Source organism: Anopheles darlingi, chromosome 3 (assembly GCF_943734745.1).
Source record: "Anopheles darlingi chromosome 3, idAnoDarlMG_H_01, whole genome shotgun sequence".
NCBI lineage: Eukaryota > Metazoa > Arthropoda > Insecta > Diptera > Culicidae > Anopheles > Anopheles darlingi.
The window spans coordinates 61432042-61455247 of NC_064875.1; the positions used below are offsets into that span (position 1 = coordinate 61432042).

At 50.2% G+C, this 23206-nt stretch overlaps 4 protein-coding genes across 6 annotated transcripts in view; 2 read left to right on the plus strand and 2 right to left on the minus strand.

Moving 5' to 3' along the window:
- Positions 1-2447, minus strand: part of LOC125957400 (peptide-N(4)-(N-acetyl-beta-glucosaminyl)asparagine amidase) — a 2997-nt gene extending 550 nt beyond the window's left edge. The window contains exons 1-3 of the mRNA XM_049690074.1: positions 401-2447; positions 202-330; positions 2-139 (exon numbers count right to left, since the gene is read on the minus strand). Coding sequence (XP_049546031.1) covers positions 2-139; positions 202-330; positions 401-2009 — 1876 coding nt within the window. The 5' untranslated portion in view covers positions 2010-2447. The remainder of the gene's footprint in view (position 1; positions 140-201; positions 331-400) is intronic.
- Positions 2448-2709: 262 nt separating this feature from the next.
- LOC125957427 (coenzyme Q-binding protein COQ10, mitochondrial) lies at positions 2710-4198 on the plus strand. Of its 2 annotated transcripts, none has more exons than XM_049690115.1 (3): positions 2710-2976; positions 3026-3130; positions 3234-4198. In XM_049690115.1, exons 1-3 carry the CDS (start codon positions 2897-2899, stop codon positions 3685-3687), a joined length of 639 nt encoding a protein of 212 aa, XP_049546072.1. In that variant the 5' UTR covers positions 2710-2896; the 3' UTR covers positions 3688-4198. The 2 variants fall into 2 exon arrangements, with proteins under 2 accessions (XP_049546072.1, XP_049546073.1); XM_049690116.1 differs by having other exon boundaries at positions 2711-2976; positions 3050-3130.
- Positions 4199-6043: 1845 nt separating this feature from the next.
- On the minus strand, positions 6044-6966 carry LOC125957432 (peptidyl-prolyl cis-trans isomerase H). The gene is made up of 3 exons (XM_049690120.1): positions 6731-6966; positions 6467-6643; positions 6044-6391 (listed from the first exon to the last, which is right to left on the minus strand). The coding sequence occupies exons 1-3, from the start codon at positions 6812-6814 to the stop codon at positions 6098-6100; spliced, it is 555 nt and encodes a 184-aa protein (XP_049546077.1). The 5' UTR covers positions 6815-6966; the 3' UTR covers positions 6044-6097.
- Positions 6967-7505: 539 nt separating this feature from the next.
- Positions 7506-22282, plus strand: LOC125957405 (alpha-tubulin N-acetyltransferase-like). 2 transcript variants are annotated; one of them, XM_049690083.1, is made up of 8 exons: positions 7506-7955; positions 15142-15501; positions 17040-17189; positions 17263-17507; positions 17752-17866; positions 18181-18343; positions 20024-20067; positions 21266-22282. In XM_049690083.1, exons 2-8 carry the CDS (start codon positions 15395-15397, stop codon positions 22155-22157), a joined length of 1716 nt encoding a protein of 571 aa, XP_049546040.1. In that variant the 5' UTR covers positions 7506-7955; positions 15142-15394; the 3' UTR covers positions 22158-22282. The 2 variants fall into 2 exon arrangements, with proteins under 2 accessions (XP_049546040.1, XP_049546041.1); XM_049690084.1 differs by lacking the exon at positions 7506-7955 and adding an exon at positions 10411-10858.
- Positions 22283-23206: the final 924 nt, after the last annotated feature.

A 23206-nucleotide genomic window follows, 5' to 3' on the forward strand; every position in this document is an offset into this window, starting at 1 on the left:
CCGTCCGCTTTGATGAAGTAAAGTTCCACCTTGGCGCTTTCGTACGTTTCTTGGCCGAAACGTAGCTCGATCTGTTTTACGCGCAGACCCTGCACCGAAAAATCGAAATACCATTCAATGGTGGCCTCCTCGGTGCCCTCTGCAATGGAAGATGGCATGTTAATTACTCCAGGTGATAAGCAGCGTGCTGTATGGCCTTACCAGTTCGTGCGAGATAGACCATCTGCCAGTCGTGTTCCTCCTTGCGGAAGATGTTTCTGCTCATGTACTGTAGGCTTTGCCAGCCGTTCGATGTCTCCGTGATCCGTTCGTTCACTCTATTGCTGGATCCTGTTCGATGGGACAAAAAAAACGGTAAGATAAGCACGAGAAATTAAGAATCCGATTCCGATGAACGAACCTTTCAGAAACCGTTCGTAGCGATCGGTGGCACAGCAGTACCGGATGTTGAACTGCTTTGCCTGCACCTCGTCCGCCGTCGGGATGAACATGTAGCGTGTGTTGACTTGCTGCTCACCTCGTTGCAACCGCCACTCGAGGCTACCGGAACTGCGGCCCTCCAGCTCTCCGGGCGTCGGTACTCGCTGGCCACAAGCCAACAGTTCGAGGCATTCGTCAAACGTTCGTCGACGCAGGGCCGCAACGCGGTCAGCACTGAGCTTTGCGCGCCGCTTGCCCCTTAGCTTCCAGACCGCATCGAGGAGCGTCGATTCACGGCACAGCGTACGGCGCCGTTGCACCAGGTTCGTGTGATCGTTTGAGTAACGCCAGCTCACATCCTGTACGTCATCGTGGGCGAATGCAAACACGAACGTTATCTCTTTGCGCCAACCGTGCTCGTACATGAGGGGTGCATCGAGCACGTTCTCACACGGATCCACGTGGATCCAGCGTTGGCGTCGTTCGGACCAGACCTCAGTCCACACGTGATCACCGGTAGAGAACACATACCGCGCTTCGTATCCAAGGCAACGGCACAGGAAGGTGAAACAATTGGCCCACTCACCACACCGGCCACGTCGTGTGTGTAGTAGCTTTTCTACGTCGTTGTAGCGATAGAAGCGACGCAGCTGACCGCAGCACCGATACACCTCGACGCGTACCCCATCCTCGACGGTGCTCTGGACGAGCTGCGTCTGCTCGTTGCCACACACGGTACAGGGCAGTGCGTTGACCCAGCGGAAAAACTCACCCCGGAACCAGGCCGTCAGCTCCTCGACCAGCAAATCCTCGGCACTCGGTTCCTGCTCGGTTGAATCGGCGCCCTGTTGCAAAAGTCTGCGCCACTGCGTTTGCTTTTCCTTCGCTCGAGCGCGCAACCGCTCGAGAGGGATTAAACTACGGCCACTGGCCTGCAGCAGATCGTCCTCGTACTGCATCACCTGATCGGAAAGCAGCTCTAGCTGCTGTAGCAGCGAGTTGCCTGGTGGTAGCACTCGCGGGAATTCAATCCGTGCTAGGAATGGTCTACTAGCTCTGATAACTGGTGTCGCCGGAGCCGTGGTCGCACTATCTATCGCTGATCTGCTGTCGTTGGCATTGCCAGTGGCCGAGGGTACAAAGGAGGCCATATCGACGTCGCTCGTGCCGTCGGCTACCGTTCTGCCACCGCCTGTGCCGTTGCTTTTCGCATTCACCGTGGTCGATGCCGGTGAATCCTTGTCAATGCTGGTCGAGGGTTTTGGTGGATTCTTGATCAGCTCCTTGCGCTCGTGAATAAACTCGCGGTACTTGCGCAAACTGGCCAGTAGCACGTTGGGTGGTACGGTGAGTGTGCCGTTCGCTTCGATAAACCCGATGCCCAGCATCAACTGCTTCATGCCCACCACCGATAGCAGCTTCTCCTTGATGGAGGGGTTCTCCAGCCGCACCGTCCGGTACTTGGCGTTCTGTGGTTCGCGGATAATGTTGTCCAGTAGTCGGAGAAGGGTCTCCGTCGCCACCAGGTACGATTCCCGCGGGTTGCTGGTTTCGAGTGCCAGCACGAGCGCCTGATTAAGTGCTGCCATCGCTTGACCGCTTTCACTCTATCACACGTTCGTACGCTCCCGCTTTCTCTCTTTCCCTTCCTCTTTGGTCTTTGGTTTGATGATTGGCCCTGATTGATCCTTGCCGCCGACAATCGGTTGAAGTGCAAGTGCCGCTCCGCCACCCACACGGCACCGCGACAGGCAGGCAGGTGCGTTCTTGAGGAGGAAGAGCTGGTGATGGTGCAGCAATCGGGAAGATGTTTATCGGGAACGGACTGATTACGATCGGAACAGCAGCACCGCAGTTCCTCGCCAACCGTAGCGCATAACTCAATCACTCAAGAAGACGAGGGGGAAGGAACACCCCAAGGACACGCCGACGTTGATAACGCTGCCGTTTTTGCAAATTTCGTGTTATATTGCACAAAATACGGAATCACCCAAACCCGAGAGGAGAAATCGCCGACCACAGCTGCCGACCCGACAAGCATAAACACATCCGGGAGGTGCGTTTAACTGCACCACAGCATAACCATCACTCGATGATTTTGAGGTTAGAGCTGGGGAATATTCGTCGAATTTCGTTTTAAAATTTTTTTTTTTCTAGATGAAGGCTTATTAAATGCTTGAAAAACTTATTTAATGGAGTTTTTCTGTTGAAAATACTTGCAAAATACAACTCCTAAAGCAACCCTGACACTGACGGCTGTCAAACATGATTGTTTATTTGGCAACAAAAACCGTTACGCTGCGTTACGCGAATCGCCCCCGCACGAAGTACACGCAACGTTACGCAAATCCGCGATTTTTTGCAAATTTTAGGACCTCGCGAGTTTCCCAAACTCCATGAGCGAGCATAAATTGTAAAGTGTACTGTTTTAACAGAACGACCGCGTATTAATACCGGGTAGTGTCGACTAACAATCATGTCAGTGAAAGTGGTGGCCAGTGCGAAGCACATTTTTCTATCACGAAACCTGGCACAATATCAACGAAATCCCTTGCTGTAAGTATTGCCTTCGAGATAAACAGTTTACGACGCATTTATCATGTAGGGCCACTCCCTTTTTCGCACATAGTTACTCAACATACCGTGGATTGTTCGACTTTACGCCAATCACCAAAACGAGACGAGAATTCGCTCAGAAGAAACTGGTCGGGTAAGTCTCAAGGCCGTCGCGGCCTTGGCCTTGAATAGCGTTGTCCCTGAGAAAGGTCGTCGTCCTTGAACCAGACAGTTATCGTCCTTATATTTGGTTACAGATATTCGATGCAGCAACTGTACTCGGTGGTAGCGGATGTCGAGAAGTACTACACGTTTGTGCCATTCTGTAAAAAGTCGTACGTGTACGACCGAAAGCCCGGCTCGCTGAAGGCGGACCTGATCATTGGTTTTCCGCCGCTGAACGAAAGCTACACCTCGAACGTGAAACTCGTTTCGCCGACACTTGTCCGGGCTGAGTGCGTCGATGGGCGGCTGTTTAACTATCTGCTGACGGCCTGGCAGTTCAGCCCCGGCCTCAAGGACATTCCGCAATCGTGCGTAATTGATTTCATGGTTTCGTTCGAGTTCAAGTCGCTGCTGCATTCGCAGCTGTCGAATCTGTTCTTCGACCAGCTCGTCAAGCAGATGGAGTACGCCTTCATCCAGGAAGCGGAACAGCGGTACGGTCTACCGGCCATCAAGAGCCACATACTCGTGTCGAACAAATCCTAGCAGAAACCAAAGCTTCCCCACGGTAGCGACAGCAATCGGAACGGGGAAGTAGATTAGGTTAGGCCAAATCGAGTGCACGATGATGCGAGGGATGTCTCCTCGAGATTGTGCAATTGTTGAAACTTCTTTATCATTTGTAGAAAGATTTATATATTGTTTTTAGGTAGACCAAGTTATTAATTGATCAGACTAGCTAACGAACGAACGAAAGGACTGGAGCATTAAGCGAAGCCAAAGCGCACCAAGGAGGAAGTGCATTTTTGAGTTTCCCCCCTTTTTTGCAATCCATAACATCATCCAGATATTTATGAGATATTTCCATATTGTACATAACTGTTAACTGAACTCAGCTGTAAAGATATTAGCCAATTTATCAACTCATCAGCATTGCAAGGTCAAATCAACTGGAGTTACTTGTCTGTGTAGCTTTTGGTGTGCATAGAGAACCAAGTGGAATGCCGCGGAAACGTTACAAGTGATAAAAGAAACGCTTCAAATTCCCAACACTAGAGCCCGTGTAGCGTCGTGTTCTTTCTATCCGAATTCCAGGTTAAACCAGATCGCGTGTAGCGTAATGTGGTTATCACAATCTGTTTTCGTCGCGCTTACATGCCTGGAATGTGTTGACGCAGTGGAACAAATTAAATTTGCCTTATGAATACAAACGACAATTGAAAAGGACAGTCTAGAGTCTAGACGATGATGGCTACTATCACCTGGCTGTTACATAGAGCCTGCAACTTGCCTCGGTCGACACCACGTGGTTAGCGTACCACCCTGATGCCCGAAATAGAACTCGAAGCTGGAGGTACAAAGTCATCGATGGTCACTGGTTATACGCTAGCCCCAGTGACCTCTATGGATGGCCACGCTATTCCAAGGATAATAAATCATAGCTACTTTGATCGTGACGGTATGCTAGCCAAGGGCTCTTGCCGTCAAAGCAATCCTGACGAACCGATCTGGTGCCGTGGTGTGCTGGTGGTTTCCGGAAGCTTCTCACAAACCATGGCTCTCGTGAAACCTAACTCTATCGTGCGGTTCGGTCTAGGGCGTCTGCGTCGACATATTCTTCGACCTGATGGACGAGTTTCCATCAATAACCATAAAACAAAAGGTATGAATCGTAGTCCTTTTTCCCCGCCTTTCCAGCGTGGGCGTCATAACCAAAGGCCAAGCACTTGACTCCCTCGTTGGGGGTGGTTCAAAGATCAAGGTTAGCAGCATGCATTTACATGCCAAATCTAACTTATGCAAATATAGCCTAGCCTAGAAGAGAGCCATGATTACAGCATAACCGCATGCCATGTTGCTAGTGGCTGTGACCTAGAGTGCTGAAAGCATCGTTCGTTCTGCACCACCATGTTGTTATCCTGCAACAGGAAATTTGCAACAATATCCGGTCGCCTCTGTTTCAACGCTAATCCAATCGAGATGGTTTTCTCGTTAGGACATAAATTATCACTGCCATTTAAATGGGCCAATAGTGCTCATGGCTACCCATTCACACTGATTGCTAGTTTGGCTACACCGACAAATCGTGGAGGTTGATAATTTGTTACAATAATGCTCCAAATTATGTATCCACACGCCGTACGGTCTAATTAAAAGACCCACAATCTTCATAGGCCCTACGCTGAACCACCAGAGCGAATAGTGCATCTTAGTAAATGAAAATGACCAAATTTCCACGCAAGTTGGTCAAGTCTTCCTTGCGAATGGGCCTTCGTTCGGGCTAACGTTGCGTCTGCGTTTCCTTCAACAACCTCGCCACGGGTCCTAGCGATTGCGTGTTAAACGTTCATTAGAATCGTAAAACCGAAAGGTGGACCGGCGGGCGTGCGGGTGGGCTTTCCACCATACAACGTCACTTGTGGGTGGGGTAGGAGGCAAAAAGGAGTGGGGGAGAATGCTGATTAGCTGAAGTTATTCAAACACCGCAAAGGAGCAAGGATAAACACTTACTTGAGGCATCGCATTACGACGGCTGCTGATGGCTGGTACCGGCGAGGCCAAGAGGAGGAGTACGGTAATTAACGCGTCACCTTCGTTAGCGGAGGCGAGTCTCGAGGTCCAGTGGCACTGCAAGACCTTCGCTGAGGACTAACACCCCCTCCATCTCTCCCTCCTCTATACTTCGGGCTAGTGTAGTATACCGAGCGACGGGATCAATCGCGACGGTTACAATTCCCTTCGAATCGTTCTCCTAACGGATCAATCTAATTCAATCCATCGGAGCGCAAGGTCACGACGCTTTCGATCCAATGCCTGCTGGGGTTTCATCTAAATGCCGAGCTTACCTTGTGTATCGCTTCCGGTGGTAGTAGGCCATGATATGACGGTGACGGACGGTGATTTCATTCGAAGCGGCTTCCGCTACTTTATTCAACATCACTGCTTCAAACTACGGTTACAGCTGTCCACACTGGGATATGACGACCGGGAGCTTCGGTTTGTTGTTCGGACCCGTGGGGACATTCTCAATCTTACGCATTATCAATAGTCCATCCAGCACGCGTCCAAACACGACATGCTTATAATCGAGAAAGTTACACTTGGAACAGGTGATGAAGAACTGGCAACCGTTCGTGTCCTTCCCACTGTTGGCCATCGACAGCAACCCCGGAGCGTCGTGCTTCAGTAGGAAATGCTCGTCGGGAAAGGTGGGATTGCCATAAATGCTCATAACGCCCGTACCGTCACCCTGCAAAACAGAACGAATCATAAATCATGGCGGATCGAACGCCACGCTAGCCAGGCAGGCAGGCCATGAGCTTACGTTCACAAAGTCACCGCCTTGGATCATAAAGTCTTTGATAACGCGATGAAAACTGGATCCTTTGTAGCCGATCGGTACACCGTCCTTTTTGTACTCGCCCGTGCAGAACTGCCGGAAATTTTCGCACGTTTTTGGAACCGCGTCCGCGTACAGCTCGAACACCATGCGGCCAATTTCCTGAGAAGATAACGGAACAGGGCAAGAAGAGCAAACGCTTTAGAACTTCCGTTGAAGCACACGACGATTCTCATCCCAAAAACGTACCGAAGTTCCAACAGTAATATCCAGGAACACGACCGGATTATTTGGATGACGAAGCTGTGACTGCATCTGCGTCCAAGTAGGCATTTTGCGTCAGGGAGTAGATTAATCGGTCACTAATGGAATGAGGATTCTACGTGAGGATGTTGAGGAATACCGCAAATTACACTCGACAACGGACAGACGGTACTCAACGGATTCGAACGCGCTTTTCCGAGATTGCGGCGGGGTCCAGGTTTTTTTTGTTCGATTTGATTTTGACAACCGGGAGGGATGCTTGTTTACAACGTGACGTCATTCGTTTACATTCGGAGTGTAGGTTATAAACCGATAAGGCAAGGGTGCGTTGAATTGCTTCAAACGCCTGTTACTGTACTATTTTTCACAGGAAATACAGTTAGGGTAAATTAAGCTAGTTTGAAAGGAGTGCAGGGGGATTTTCAGCGCTAAACTTTTAGTTATAATTTTAGAGGTGGTTTTCACCTTCCTCTCCCCTTCAAAATATCTTTACCCTGTGAAAAATCACAAGAAATCGGTCCTCAACAATAGAAGAGACTAATAATGGGGTTTTTACCCCTATTTCATTCACCGGTTTCGACTTCACTAACTCCGGTATACTACCACAGTATACTCCTATGCAATTGAGCGTAGAGCGAACTCTCTCGCTCCGGTCTACTTTCTCTCGCGATTCTCAAACCAACATCTCCCCACAGGAAAAGGGGACGCGTTAACCGCAACAAAGCGGGCGCCCGGTCTCGTCCCCCCAGTACAGAAAAGTCGAAACCTGCGGCCAGTACGGACGTACAAACTCCATTCGCGCTCTTTGTCGCCGATAGCGTTTGTGGTGAGCGAGCAAAACCGTTGCCCATCTTCTCGTGTGCACGCACGTGTGACTCCGTGGAAAGAGGGTGCTTCTCCATCGGTAGTGAAAGGTGAAAGGGAAAAACGGGTGGGTTAGTGAGGAGGTATTGAAAGTGTGACTCTCTCCCACATCGGATGCGTGTCGAAGCGTGCTGTGAAAATTCATTCCATTTAACGTTTTCCCGTGATCGCTGCAAGTGACATCATCATCATCATCATCATCATCACTCGCAGCTGGCCAATCTTGTTGAGTGAACTCTTCCGGAGATAAAACAAAAAAGAAAATCATCGGCCGTGGTCGCCCCAAAGAGAGGCAGCAAAGCAGTCATCGGTGGAATATAAAAGCGATTAAGCAGCGCGACTAACGGTAAGACGGTCTGCGGTCTCTCACCAGCCCCCGGGGGTATAGTTGTCTCCTCTAATTTTATTCCTATCCATTCCCGCGCGGGGATATATTTATCACGGGCCAACACTGGGGATGAGTCTGGAGATTCCTGCCCGCGTGAGAAGTCGAAATGGGTGTCTGGTCGTTGGGGTGACATTGGGAATTGGCCAGACGGAAAAAAAACTACGTAAGTCACATAAACGGCCATATTCGTTTCCGCACTCCAACAGATCCAACAGATGGATGCTGGGATGCGGGAAAAAGCTCTCTCATTCTCTCACCTCGATTCACTTGGGAAAATGCCAGTCCAAAACGGAAAAGAAAAGCAACCCCATAAGAAGACGAGCTGCCCTACAACTGCGGCCTACTGCGTCCCGTCCGGAGCCATGGCTCAATCTCCTCCGACGGTAACCGTTGAGTTGCGTGCCGTACCGGCGTTACGAGGGCATGGCGAGAGTCTCTATCGCGCCATGGGCTGGTATCGATTTTTCCATCACCCCTCACGCCGGGAAGCGACTTTGGGTGGGGAAAATCGAGAGCTTTTGCAGCTCGGTCCCGGTCGCAGTACCCCTGCCTACTGCGAATACCCGGCCGGCGGTTACTAGGATATATCTTAAACGGCCTCCTAAGGTCTCGTGCCATGACTAACTGTGGATGTTTCTCGAATAGCGGCTCCCCATCACAGCCCGAGCCTGCAAATGGCCGGCCACATGCAATCTCGCGCCAACGCTCTTCCGCACCACATCACCAATCATCCGGTTCGCGTTCTCGCAAAGTCCTTCAAAACACCATATTTGGGACTGCTGGTTGGCTGGTTGTTTGCGTGACTATAGGTGCCGGCGGCCTCACTTCCCCCGTTGTCACGAGCAACACCCGGGTGGCCTTTTACTGTCGCGAGATGTCGCGGAAACGGAACCAGATTTCCAGGCAGCAGCAGCAGTGCCCTGGAGTAACGCGTACACATCTCTATTTTCAGCGATCGCTGGCCAGCTTTCCTTCGATCAATCAGAGAATGCGTTCGGGCGGTTCGCACCGGTTCACCTTGGCCTACCCTTCCCGGGGGTTGCAGATGCAGATGTCGTGTGGGAGAGAAGCTTCTGGAAAATCATGTTTTGCACCGGAGACACTTTGCAATATTGCCTTATAGAGTGCGTCCCTTGGGTACGCCCGACGTCCAGTTACTGTTTTTCTAATCAATTTGCGTTGGTGGCATCATCGAGATCGATTTAAAAAATATTGAACTGAGGATAGAACACAATGGACACATACATTTTGGTCCAGTTCTCATGCTACAGCAAGCATGGAACGAAGCGCTCGCTTCCGATCACGCTCCCTCATTCATGATGCGTTCCACGTTTGACTGTTGGCCGCGTGTCACGGATTATGAGGACGTGGGCGCCGTACCGGCCACCATCCCCGCATTCTTTTTTTCCCTATTGCTTCTCCTAGCATTCTAAACTCTCGTGCCGCTGCCGTGACCATACTCGGGCTCAGCGTTGTTCATTGTCCATTTTGAGGCGCAATTTCGCTTGAAATGAATATCCACGATCTGCTAATGGAGCGCGATCGAACGCGATACACCCACACGCTGTCCCGAGTTTGTATCTCCAGTGGAGATCGTGAAGGCATTACGTTCTTTTTAAGCGAGAAACGGCAATATGCAGAAGATCCAGTGGCCGCTGGATACCTGGTCCCTGGAAGCCGTTGTCCCCATCCTGGTGTATAGTGTGACCTTGGCCCGTTAACGATCGACGGACTCTTCGTGCACTTCGGGAGGCTTGCAGTCAACCACACGATCACGATGGTATACGTGTGGATGGTGACCGATGACGTAAGCCTCGCGTAACCTTCGGTCCCAATCAAGCGAACATCAAGCCCCTTGCCTGCTGATTCCGGTTTGCGTTGATTGGCCTCGCCGTAGCATCGCGCTGCAGCACCAGCTAGTGATTTTGGCAACTATTGATCATCCTTAGTTCCAGGGATATGGAACGTGAGCTCCAGGTAGATGACTAGTTCGTGATCATGCGCCAAGATCAGCTGAGGACGCTGAGGGCATCATACGCACAGAACGAGGGGGGGGATTCTCGTCAACAAAACCAAAAAAACAACAAACAAGAGTCTGGCAGGCGGCTCGTACTGTTGCGGGAGGCTGTGTGGAGGCCCCAAGCGCGCGCCAACGTTTTCTAGTAAATTCTCTGCTCCGCTCTCCGTCCGTAGTCACTTAGAGAGGTAAATCTCTTAGTAGAGACAGAGAGAGATAGAGAGAACAGAGAGAAACCTACTACAAAATCGTGACCATGCGGAGAGAGACCGAGAAGGAAAGGATTCCTTTCTAGGAACTGTAGACCTCACTAATGGCGGATGCTCTCTCTCGTGTACTAGTGGGGCTCGCGTCGTGGCGCTCATGGTCCGCGAAGATCAAAAACGTTTCAGACACCACCAGCAGCGGATGACCGACGTGTCCATCCATCCAACCTAACCAATTCTTCCGTGGGTACGTTTGCAGTGCGCGAGTTTTTTGTCTCTGTGTTTTCGGTGTCGTGTGGCGGCTCACTTTCATTTACCCCATCCGTTGCGGTTGTGGCCACGGCCGAGGCTACGAGGCAATCGACCACCAACCAACACACAGAGGCGCGACAGTTGTGGGCGCGCTATAAGGGAATTTTATCTCGCAAAAAGCGCGATACACGGCGCAAGGTGGACTCCCCGTCACGGCCCACATAGAGACTGACGCTTAATCATATTTCGTATCTGTACGTTCGTGCGTGTGTGTGTGACTGTGGTTATGTGATAAAACGGAATATATTTGAACCCCATCTGCCTCTTGTCGTGTCACCCCCATGTGGTGTATACTTTGTTGGGTGTGAGGCATAATATTGGCGCAGGTAATGTACCGGTGCTAAACCATCCGACTACTGTTGTTGCCACAACAAGAATCCGAGTCGAGCGGCGGGGCCGGAGAAACTGAAGAAAAGTGTCCCCAGCAAGCAGCAGCTCAGCAGAGTGGCAGACTTTTCCGGGGAAAATAGCATTTTCCCGAAGCCCTCAAAGTCGAAGCCATGGGTCGCCCTGTCGGTGGCTCCAGCGTGGGTAATTTGCAGTCGAAGGGAAAGTATCAGGTTTCGAGGGGAGGCGACACACTAAGCCCGAGGGGAGCCGTAACCCCCACTGGCGACTTATGAGCGGCTTCGTTTCTTGTTGGATGACTCATGGCTGGACTCGTGCGACTACCAGCCGGCTTGTTTATTTGCCAGGAGACGCCAGGCAGCGCGGTCTTCGTGACTCCATGTTTGATGCGTTGCCTGGTGCTCCGTTTGACTCAAACGTAAATCATGTGGCGAGCCCAATTGCCAGCAAAACAAGCATATTGCGGGTATTTGGTGACCGTCGATGCATACCAATGGAGTGTCTCGCAGAAAACGGCTTCTCGCTCTCTTTCGTTTGAGGCCGATTAGTCATGCCGGTTGTAATGCCTCGGAGTGTGGCCTCAACCTCACGCTTTTGCAACATTGCTGCTGTGATTGAATGCAGGCAGCATAGTTACCGTGCAGCATAACAACCAAGGCAAAGCTATAGTGATTGAATACACGACACCGTGGTGTACCAATGTGAAGCTGTGTCTTCTGTGTGGAAACCCTACCAGCGAGCGAGAGAAATCGAACCACCATCGTAGTGCCCAAAGATTGTCTGTCCAAATTTACCAAGATACAGTTCTTCACCTCCGAGACCGAGTGGTGGTGCTGCTGTGTGAAGTACCATTTACCGTTTCCGGGCTCCACTCCGAGCGAAGCCGAGAAGCAGAACCATCGGTGCGCGCACTCCGTCTTTCCCGGCACGGTTAGCGGTCCGTTCTTGTGTGTGTGTGGAGGGAAAGAGGAGTCGTAAGTACCGTACCCCACAGCGTAGATAATTAAGATTTTGCCAGATCGTTGGGTTTCTAGCTCGTGCGAAAGCTGCAACGGTGAAAGCAAACGCACACCTCCCGTCGATTGGTATCGGGTGCGCGATTTGGGCGAAACTGACCGAGAGATAACAATCCACCGCCGCCGCCCGTTCATTGGGTGCGGCTCTCTAGCGCTGGACTACTGGAGGGCTACGAAATGCCGTTCAGAGCTGTAAGAAGCCGGTATGCTTCGTATTGGAATGCAGGAAATGCCACTTCTAGATCGGTGATCTATTTCTGGATTCTCTCATTGATTCATAGAGGAAGCACTCCCAGCAGTGAGTCCCGCAGTGCGGCTCTTTGCTCATCATCCGTTGGGCGTTCCGGATGGGCAAAAGACACCCTGCAGTTGATTTTTTTATTTTTACGATTTTCTGGTACTCATTTTCCATGAAAGGGTAGCGAAAATCTTTCTTGAAATGTTTTTTAAATGACGAAAGCGGTACAAGTTGGTGCGTAGAAAACAAATATTTGATAAATAGCTCTTGTCCCGCAGTTGTTGCGAAGTGTAGCTATGCCAACGATCCAGCAAACTAGTTGAAGGCGAGGTAGAATTTAAATGCTTCTGTAAAAAATCACTTGCAACTCTTACGTTCGTCACGATGGTTTTGAATCGCAATAACTTTGCTGCATCGTTTGCAACGTCTTCAGTTAAATTAAAGTAAGCGATAGAGCACCATTCCTAAATAGATTTCTGCAACAAGTTTAATCCAACACTGGAACCATACATTGAAGAATGGTGCGAATCAAAGCGAGAAACGAGAGAGATCCCCTCGTCGGAAGGAAAAAGTCAAGTAGTGCACATGAGAATGCCACTTGAATGAATTGCTCCCGCACAAATTAGCGTCCACCGCTTCAATCCGATTGCTGCTCCACTCCAGTTCAGCCAACTGGAACATGACCTTAAAAGTAGTTTCTTTCTCTGCCGCCGTCGCGGAAGGGCTGGTAACATGACGACAGGTTGCGGCACACTTCGGCGCACGTTGGGACGTTACGGATCGGTGAGCAAACCGCAGATACTGATCTCGCATCTTGCAGAACGATATCGGGGATGAATGCCACTGCGGAAGCCGTCTATGCCGTGCCAGATAGACACTTGACTTCTGTGTGTTTTACAGTGATTTGTGTGCCGATTTGGCTATGATATCGAGTAGGCTGCATGCCATTTCATCGTTCGCATGGCCCCGTGCACGTGGCAGTATCCTAGATTGGCAATGAGGTGATACCGATACTGCTGCCAATCATGGGAAAAGTTTTTATTTTCATTTGCTGACCCCAAAAATCCTCCGGCTCCGGTGTTCCTGTTTGGTGGCGCGTTCTAGTGACGCCATTTCGGGACGCGCGCGCTACGTGACGCGCCCCACGCTGCGCGTGAACTTGCTCTGACCTGGATTGGCCCGAAATTGGCTCGCTTCGAATACGATCCTCGAGAAAGAACTCCCTAGCAGGTATTTCATTTCCCTACTTATAGCGCTAGGATAGCTGAAGTTGCACTCGCGCTAGTCACTCGCTAGCTAGTCGTTCTCGTCCCAAATGATGGTCTTTTATCTTTAGGCTTGGTAGCACCCTGGCGGGGGCCTGGTCTGGGACCCCTTCTATCAATTAGCATAACCATCACGACGCGATGCCTAGCTGGAGCGTCAACGCCCGTCTTGACGTTCATCCATTAAAACGCCCGGCTTACTTTGGTACTTTAGTTTATTCAAATTACCAACCAAATGCCTCACACGATTCGGGTGTATCGATCCAGAGACGTCCGGAGCGTTGCCTGGCGTGGATTTGATTAGACGAAAATATGGTTTTTTTTTGTGTGGGTTTCCGTTGTTTTTTGCTCGCAACCTGGCCAACCACCTCGTTTGCCGTTGTGCGTTTGCGGAGGGGGCAACTACCGGAGAACTCCTTCAACTTGACTTCTGGAGAGTTCTTTACCCTAGTTTTGCTTTTTTGTGTTTGGGGGGGGGGGGGGGGGGGTTTCTTCGGGGTTTTCTTTTTGATAAATCGATTCGTCTTTGAGGGAGGAAGGTTTGTTTTTATTTGTTTTTATTGTGTGGAGAAGGGACTACGTGCATGTCGTGCTCGTGCCGTGTGTAGAACTTGTTTGATAACTTAACGACAAACCAAAATAAGTAAGCCGTTGTTTTGCAAACATATAAACAATCAACCAAAAAAAAAACCGGAAGCCAATTAAGGTTTTTTGTTTATGGAGTGCCACTCCACAAACGCCATGCTGTCGGTGCCGGCCATCGTAGTAAGCAGCGGTCTCGTTTTATTTCCGTTCCATTCCGAGCCGGCTGCACTCGAGTGTGGAAATCGACATTGCATCACATGGGCCTGTCTGTCTGTCTGTCCATTTGTTCGTCCCGGTATGTCTGGCACGAGCACGCCTGGCGGAACTTTCCCTTTTTCTCGTGGCGAATTCGCTCGTGCTCGCGGGGCCGGCGTGTAACGGAGTGTGTTGCACACTCGCTCTAGCGCTCCCAATCCGTCGGAGCCGGACAAAGGATATTGGATCCCATAAACGAGTAAGCGAAAGAAAAATCGATTTATGCGACCAGTTCCACGAGCACTCGGGCGTCAAATAACATATTGAGCAATTTGATTTAGTGACTTTCGACTGGGGATCATCTCGATTTGGGGAAGGAGCATAAGTTTGATTAGAGTTCGATGCGTGCACAAATACGAACATTCAAATATTCATTAGTACAGTCCACATAACCACCAGTGTAGTCGCGACAGAGAGAGAGAGAGAGAGCAACAGAGAGATGAAGCTTCTGACGAGAAATTCGGGTCAATGTACTACCTCGGTGCTACTGGCGGTCTTAACTGAGCCGCCGTTTCCTCTCTCGCTCCGTGCCGCTTTTCCTGTTCAGGCTCGTGGTTTTGGTTTTTATGTTTTCATTTTCCACCGCGCCTACCGCACTTGCTTGCCTCCGATGAGGTCTTAGATGGAGGGGTGTAAGGCAAGCCCACCGCAAACCTCTAAAGGCTAGCTACCGTTGGTCGTTATGCGTCCCTCCAAGGTACACCAAGGTACGCCAAGGCACTAACTCAAGCTAACTCAATTCCCCAGATGTGGTGTGTTCCGAGGTGGAGCTAAGGCCCAGGGGTAGAAAACTAATTTTTCCAGCCTTTAATAACGTCGTCAACCGGCGGGAGTCCGGCTACTCCCACCGCCCTGCTGCCTACACTTACTAACTCTATTACTGTTGTATGTTTTTATTTCAGTTCCAATTTGTTCGAAGGAAAGGAAAAAAAGAAATTAAATTGATTTCAGTGCAATAAGGACTCCTGCTCTCAGGGGAAGAACGTAACCTGGTGCTGGTGCGCATTTGTGATACTATTGGTTAGTTATTTATCGGGAACACTCAGCAAGCTTCATATCGACGGTCAACGGTGACGAAGTGACGAGTGACTCTCTCTATCTGTCTTGCTCTGTCTGTGTCTGTTGTGAAGTGGTTCGAGTACACATTCCGCCAAGATGGAGTTCCGCTTCAATATGCATCCCCTGTTCCGGTCGCGGATCGTGCGAATAAACAACTCGCTGCTACCGACCGGATTCACCGCCCAGTCCCGCCGTGTTGCACTGTAAGTACTCTAGCGGGGTTTGTCGCCTGCAGCGGACCGATACAACCACAACCTTTGGTGGTGGCCATTGGCCTGCTTTAGTTCAGGGTAATTAATCTTTGAAATTCATTCCAGCAAGATGAAACGAGAGTTGTTTAATGTGCTTCTTTTGGGGGGTGGTTCGCCATGTTCACGAGGAAAGCGATTAGCCGTGGCCACACGGAGCGAAAATTTGCGCGCAAATTTACAAATTAATGCCAAATCGTTTACGCTTCGATATGTTTACGTGGCCGGGTTGAGGAAATTAAAATCGTTTTGTGGAAGAAAAGGATTGAACACACTAGCAATGATCACTATCTATCAATGTAAACCACAAATAGAACATATTGCGAGCCCTTCCGTTTGCAAACAGCTTTTACTCTAGGTTTTACGCTCCACGGACCTATAATCGTTTGACAGCATGTAAACGGCAAGCGTAAATGTTTTGGCATTAATTTTTTCGTTTGCGCTAGAGTTTTCGCCCCGTGTGGCCACGGCTATTCGATTTCGCACATAAATAAACGCGCTTAGAGAACGCGAACGCAGGAGCACCGCGTGGGTGTACAATGATTGGCCGATTGTTCCCTGCGAAATGGCACATTGAACTGGAAACTGGCCAACCGATTCGGAGACGTTAATAGAGCTAAAATTGTTTGATAAATTTAGTGCTCCCCCCATTCCATTGTTGTCCGTTAAGAGTCGCCGTTTGCCAACATGGTATGATCGTTGACAAATTTGGCGATAAGGCGGAATGGCGACCTCGGGCTCCAAAACCAGCACCATCTGCAGAACCACTTTTTAAACTAATCTGTGCTTCGTAGAAGAAGTGCTTCTCTCTCTCTCTCTTTCTCTTGGAACAATGGATGCAATTAGCGATCATTAAGTATTTCACATGGAAGTTCACAGGCCAAACTATCCCCCCCCCTTTGTTTAACAGTAGCATCACGTCCTGGTGCGTGCCGTTTAACCGTCAGTATATGGCGAGTCACTGTTGGTTGGCATGTTCAACGTATTCGCCGTACGCATGTTACTGACCATATCGGGACACCGATTTCCCCTAATTAGTCCCTACATTAATCAATACCCGGGAGGTGGCTCGTGGAAAACGTAACATCACGTGTTAACAGCGCGGTTTGGTGGGGCCTCCGTCAAGCTAGAGGAAGTGACCACCCTCGGTGAGACATTAGCATGCAATGCAGTGGGCCACTGGTCCGAGGGCACAGAGAACGGAATTTAAAAAAAAGCAAACCAAAAACTTCGTAGCCGATGATTGCGCTCGCTCGGGATGATTTATGGCCACGCACCGGAAGTAGGCGACCGGTCAACACTTTTCCGCCGGGTGCTGGAGGGCCGGTGATCAAAATGCCATTATTGCCATCCTCCTGGATTGGTTCGGATTCCGGGGTCGGGTTTTCCAGGGGGTAGGGAAATCATTTTTCAAACACACTGCGGCCAAACGTTCGCGATTCTCAGTCGGCTCTTCTAATTCTTTTCTTTACCTTCCACCATCTCGATTGCAGCGATGCCACCGCACAAATCTCGGAAATCATCACCTTCGTCGGCTCGATGTCAGCCGCGGCTCAGGGCCTCACGGTACCGGTGACAACGCCGCAAAAGCTGCGCAACTCGGACCACAACATCTACCTGATGTTTGAACCGAACGATAAAAAGTACGCTCGATAAATCCCCCGGGGCGGAATAACATGGATTCTAACGTTATTTTCTTAATTTTTTTCCCCCCAGTGGCTTGGTCGTCGGTATCCTGAAGGTGGGCCGCAAATCACTGTACGTTTTCGATCCATCCGGTGAAACGGTCAACGTGACCGCACCGTGCGTGTTGGACTTTTACGTGCACGAATCGCGCCAACGTGGCGGTTTCGGGCGCGAACTGTTTGATCATATGCTGCGGGAGGAGAACATACACCCGGACGAGCTGGCCATCGATCGGCCGTCCGAGAAGCTGCTCGGTTTCCTGCAGAAACACTACGGTACGTCCGGCCTCGCCGCCGTCCTCCTGCGGGTGCTGCAGTGTTGATGGTGATGGTTCCGGAACGCGATAAGCGTGCGCCTCGCGCCCGGTGTTTGTTCGCTTGCTTCCTTCCACCGGTGTGCTCGAGCTCAAGCAGGATGCAGCCGGCCGCACGGATGCACGCGAACAAATTGCCATCCGGTCGAAAAGGGGAAGGCAGCAGGACGTGTTAATGTTTGGCCTTTTGTGGTTCCGATTCGCAGGTCTTTCGAAGAAGATACCCCAAATGAACAACTTCGTGGTGTACGAAGGATTCTTCGCCAGCAAAGCGGCCAACTCGTCCGACATCGATGGTCGCCGTATGCATATCACTGCTAGGTAGGTGCCAGGATATCCGGGTGATGATCGATTATTATGCTTTCTCGGTAACCTAAAGCCTGGATAGCGACGGTGGTGGTGGTGGTGCAGTGGCTGGAAGGCCTGTTAGTTGCTGCTGCTAACTCCGGATGAAGCGGGCGGGCACCGAAATACTAATCTCACCATTCTCGATACCATTTCTCTTTCTCTCTTCATCCACACACACACACCGGCGCGACGCACTCCTCATAATTACGGTCATTGTCTTGCTAACTCCCTGCTCCTTAAAACCTCCGTCCTCCTTCCTTCTAATGTTGCTGCTGCTGACATCACAGTCCTAACACGAACCTCTTCGGGCCAACGTTCACAACGACCAGTGCCGAGGAGCGGCGCCGGTCCACCTCGCAGACGCGCACGAGTCCCGTCTCGCCACCGGTCATCAGTCAACCACCGGTCGGTCGGTATGCGGCCAAGCGACCATCCTGCAGCATGGCACAGGTAAATTATGCCACCTCTTCTTCCCTCCTGTGTTCCTGTTCCCGACCTGGCCTGGACCGACCTCCTCCTGGTTGCCGTCCGTCACCGAACGAACTCCGGCGTTGAATCTGCATTTTAACGACTTTCCTCGGTTCTGTTCCCCTCATGAGTTTGGTCCGCGATACGCGATACTATAGTGACACTAATAGCGCACAATGGCACATTCCACAAAGCGGACGATCCCCATACTCCAAAAGAAATCCTTTTGCTAGCCCCCCAGCTCTGGTAACTGACGTGCCGCTCGCTCGCTCATGTCAGGGAAGCATTAATAGGTTCTGCTTTCTTGAAAAGTTTGAAACTCGCTTTGCACGCGCAAGGACCCGTGTTGGCCAGGAATGAGGTTTTTCCAAAACAGATTTTCCAGCGATAACACGAGGGTTTGAAGAAATTCCAAAATTACTTCTAATCTTCCCCTCCGGCCTCCGGGGCTGGCCTCCGCCGCTTGGAGCCTATTACTTGTCATCGTGCCTCCGTGGATGTGTTTGCGCTCGGAAACAGCGGCTAATCACGCAATCATCGTGAAACCAGCATAAATAGGTCAAACGATATATGCGACGATGTTGCGAGCGTCGGTGAACGTTCGTGCACGGGTGGCCGGAGTCTTTCTTTTGCCCGTTTTAAAATCGTACAGATGTCCTTCGAAATCCTTGTTCGCCGTGGAAGTTGCAGATGCAGTTTGCGAAAGCGGATCCAATCTTGATTCCGATTATCACCATGCCGGATTGCCGTTCGCTCGTTTCATACGCTCCTCATCAATCCTTTTTCCACCTTATCCAGGGTAGAACTTCGTTAGAAGGATCAAGAAGGGCGCGAAGGAATCGAAAGAGTAAATTATAGTCTGGCGCGCGAACGTGAACGGTTGATGAGCATAGTTTAGGGGCCTGATTGATTGCTCATGCCTCACAATCACCGGCGCTTCCCCCTGATGTGGGGCGTGAATGATGGACAAACTAGCGACCACGCGGGCATTGCCTGATTTGCGGAGGATAATGATGCCCTCTCCCTCTACTGAATTGGTGCTGGTTCTGACATGCAAGCAGCACACCTTGTTGGTCACTTTAAACCGGATGACCTCGTCCCGTATTTGGCGTCAGGACCTCACCTCGCCTTGGTGTTGCGTAGCGTAGCTCAGATGCTTATTTATTCGTTGCCGCATGGATGCATGCATATGCCATTGAGCGGGAAATGCAGAGCACAGGACTGCCGCCTTTGTGAAGGTCTTTGATTGAGAGGGATACTTTATCTTTTCCAAATTCCTTTAGCATTCCATTGCACGATTGGGGGAAACAGTACTCGCAGATAGAGAGTTGCTCGAGTGAAGCAATCAATAAGTGCTTAACTCCTTCTGACGCTGCACTACATTAGAATACTAGCTCGATGATGTCACTCTCTGGTCTTTGTTGTACTAAATTATTAATGCGGCATCGCTGCTTTGTGTTTACTGCTCCTTCTGCGACTTCTACTAACGAGTTCGAGCTTCTAATGCATCCGCTAATGTCTCCAATATTGATTGACTCAAGTGCCACCTTTGATAATCCTTTTTAATCGATGATCAGGCGCCTCCATAATGGGTTGTTTGTTGTTAAGATCAACTGTAGTCGTACTAATATTCTCACCCTTTTTTGCTCTCCTCGGTTACAGATAATTCACAACAGTCCAACAACAGTATCAACGGAACCGAACAGGTAAGAAATGCAATTTTCGAATTCGATCTCGTCATCGATACCACCCCACACATTCACATTTCATGCTGAACTGCAGCTTCACAATTAGTCCCTCCGAGACACAGGACATACTTGTGTGGGGAGTTGGGATTAAATGAAAGACACAATTCTCATCATCACACGCTCTAGTTGCTCATCGTTTAGTTCGATTAAAACTCCAAATATGTCAGTTGATTCGCTTCAATCCTACCTAGTACTCGATTTCCAACACGCAAACCAAAGCGATCGCGGCCAATTTCTGATTTTTTATGTTTTCTTTTTTTTCTTTTTCGTTTTTCCTATTTTTTCCAGCAATTTCACGTAGAGCGCAGTGCACAGACGGACAGAGTGTACGGCAGAGAGTTGATTATTTATAATTTATCCATATAAATCCGGGCATCGTACTCCTGGAGGGCGAGTCCTTGTGTAGCAGCGGCTCAGCAGCGGCGCGGTACCTACACCACCACCACCGGAAATAGCTTAGTCTCCCACCCCACACTCTTGCCAATGTCTCGAAAAGGGTTTAAAAAATGGCACTTCACTGTGCTACAAACTACCTTATGGTTTATCGAGAAAATCAGGTGCTAACGAGGCCCACATTGCTGTGTTCCGTGCAATCTGAGCTAGTGTGATATGGCGCGTAGAAAAGGGATTCCGTTGATCAGATCAGTTCGTCTACTAACCGCGGTAGCTTTTGTTTCGTTTTTTTTTGTTGCTTTTGCATCTCTACCCCTACATCGCGAATGTATTTCTTTTTATTTATATTCTTGTGTTTCGGTATGCTTTCGCCTTTTTGGCGCCACCAGGACATGTTTGAATGAGCAATAAAGTTCGCAAGTTCGCCTTCTCTATCCCTGAGCTGCACCACGACTGCATCATGACTTTGCCTTTCAGGTGGTTTGGTTTGATCGAGATCTTTTTGCGTTTTCTTTTTATTCTGTACTTCATGCCGTAGTGGCATCGCATGCTGCTGGCCCACATCAACCCTCACAGACGGATCATCATTTGTCCTAGATACGGTTTAGTTCGGTTTGCGAGTAGTGCGGGGGTATTTCGGAGCCTTCGCGATCACGAGATCACGATTTGCGTTGAGTTTGGTTTGATCACACGCACCATACACACTCTTGGTTGGTTGGTTGGTTGTTTGGTCTATCTTGCTTACTTGGGTATCTGTTTGCAGCACTACTAACGCTACTAATACTAACGGCAACGGGGGGCATCTGCCTGCCAATGGTAACGACACCAACGGTGGAAATGAGGGGTATCCACATCAGCAACCCGTAGGAGCCGCCGGTCAGGACTACGAAACGGATTCAATCGATGGTGATGGCGGTGGTGGTGGTGGTCAAGGGGTTGATGATGGGGTCGGATCGGAACAGCTGACCGATCGGATGCGCCGGCTTGAGTTGCATTCGCTTGCGCACTCTGCACCGCCCGCTACTTCCCATTCGCAGCAGCAGCACGCCGAGCACGTTAAGTTCGCGGATGAGGTACACGGTGGTGAGGAGCTGCAACATCACCACCCTCAACATCAATCGCATCATCATGATCATTACGCGTACGAGGACATGCCCGAGCCCGGTCCGGATCCGGAACAGTACGATTTTCATGCGCATCCCCATCCCCATCATCAGCTCCCATCCGATCTAGCACCGTCGTCGGCCATCGGTCATGAGGATCACCACGATCACGATCATGTCAGCCGGGGTGATTCGCTCTCACCGCAATCCGTTAGCCAGCAGGCCACACCGGAGCATCCGCGACCCGATACGGAGTTCCCGGGCGGACCGCGTAAGCCGGCCCGCTTCACCAAGCAGCATACCGGGCTGAAGAACATCTCGTTCGGTGTCGGTGCCGCCGTCATGCCGAGCGGTAAGATGGAGTTCCATCAGGAGGAGAACGAGGGATTCGGTTCGGTCAAGATCAACCGACCGATCGGTGGTAGTGGATCGGCACGCCATGGCCACGGTGGTGACGGTGATAATGAGTCGGTCTACTCGAACAGTAGCCAGCATGCGGCCGGCGCCGGTGGCCATTTCGATCTCAAGTTTTACCACAACAAGCTGTGGTAAACCGAAGCCAAAAGGCACAAGACGAGATGGAGAGAAGAGGAAGAGAACGTTACCAAACAAAATCTTGATCTGATTCTAGCGATCCCTGCGATCCATAGTCCTTGTCCTTGTTTGCGTGACGTAGACTAACCGTTGTTTCGGGCGTGAGTTTCCGAACGAAGTGTTCCCGTAGATCACACCGAAATGATCCGCCTGAAGGAGTTTGATTTGCGTGTTTGTTGAATTGTACTTGTGTTTGTCCCTCGGTTGGTTTGCGCGGAATTGTTGTTATCGCGTAGTGTGTAGGACGTTGATTACGTATGCTTGTTTGGTTTGTTCTTTCTGTGTTACGAGGGAGAAAAGGTTGACGACCACGTGGTCATTTTAGCGAATCCTATTGAATATCTGTTATATTTTCGGTTTTCTTCGGCATCGTCCTCTCTTGTTTGTCTCCTTTCCCTATGCTTCATTCCAGGAACATACAGCAGGATTACCTGAAGGATTACATACTCCACTGAAAGCGTAGACGGTAGTGCCCGGCTGTCACGATTTTTTCCTCTGTATGTTAAGAGGAGGGGTATTCTGCAAAAGATCCCCTCGCAGTAGATGAGATAACAGGATAACTAGGTGCACAAACATACCGGCACTCACACTTTGTACTAGTTTGTAGAAAGCGAAGGAAAGCCAGACTGTAGACAGACAGACATATTATGAAGTGCTCTGATACTCACAAACTAGCCCAGTAGATCGTACGGCGGTGTGTATGATCGTTGGTTTAGGGTATAAGGACATCCACGTTATCTTTCATATCTTCCCCTCTAACTCTCTCTTCGTCTTCAGTGTCTGTTCTGTGTGTGTGTGTAAGAGATCGCGTAGAAATCCTCGTCAAAAAGGTGTTTAAAATTCGCTTTTACTCCTTTAGTAAACACACAGAAAGCGACCCATCCTGCAACTCACGTTCATCTCCTTTGAAAGAACCGGGGTCAGCGAACCGAACTCTGCCCCTCCTAGGAAAAAAATCCCGTTGTCTAATCTAATCATGCCCGTGCTCGTGGTAACGTGTTTCGGAC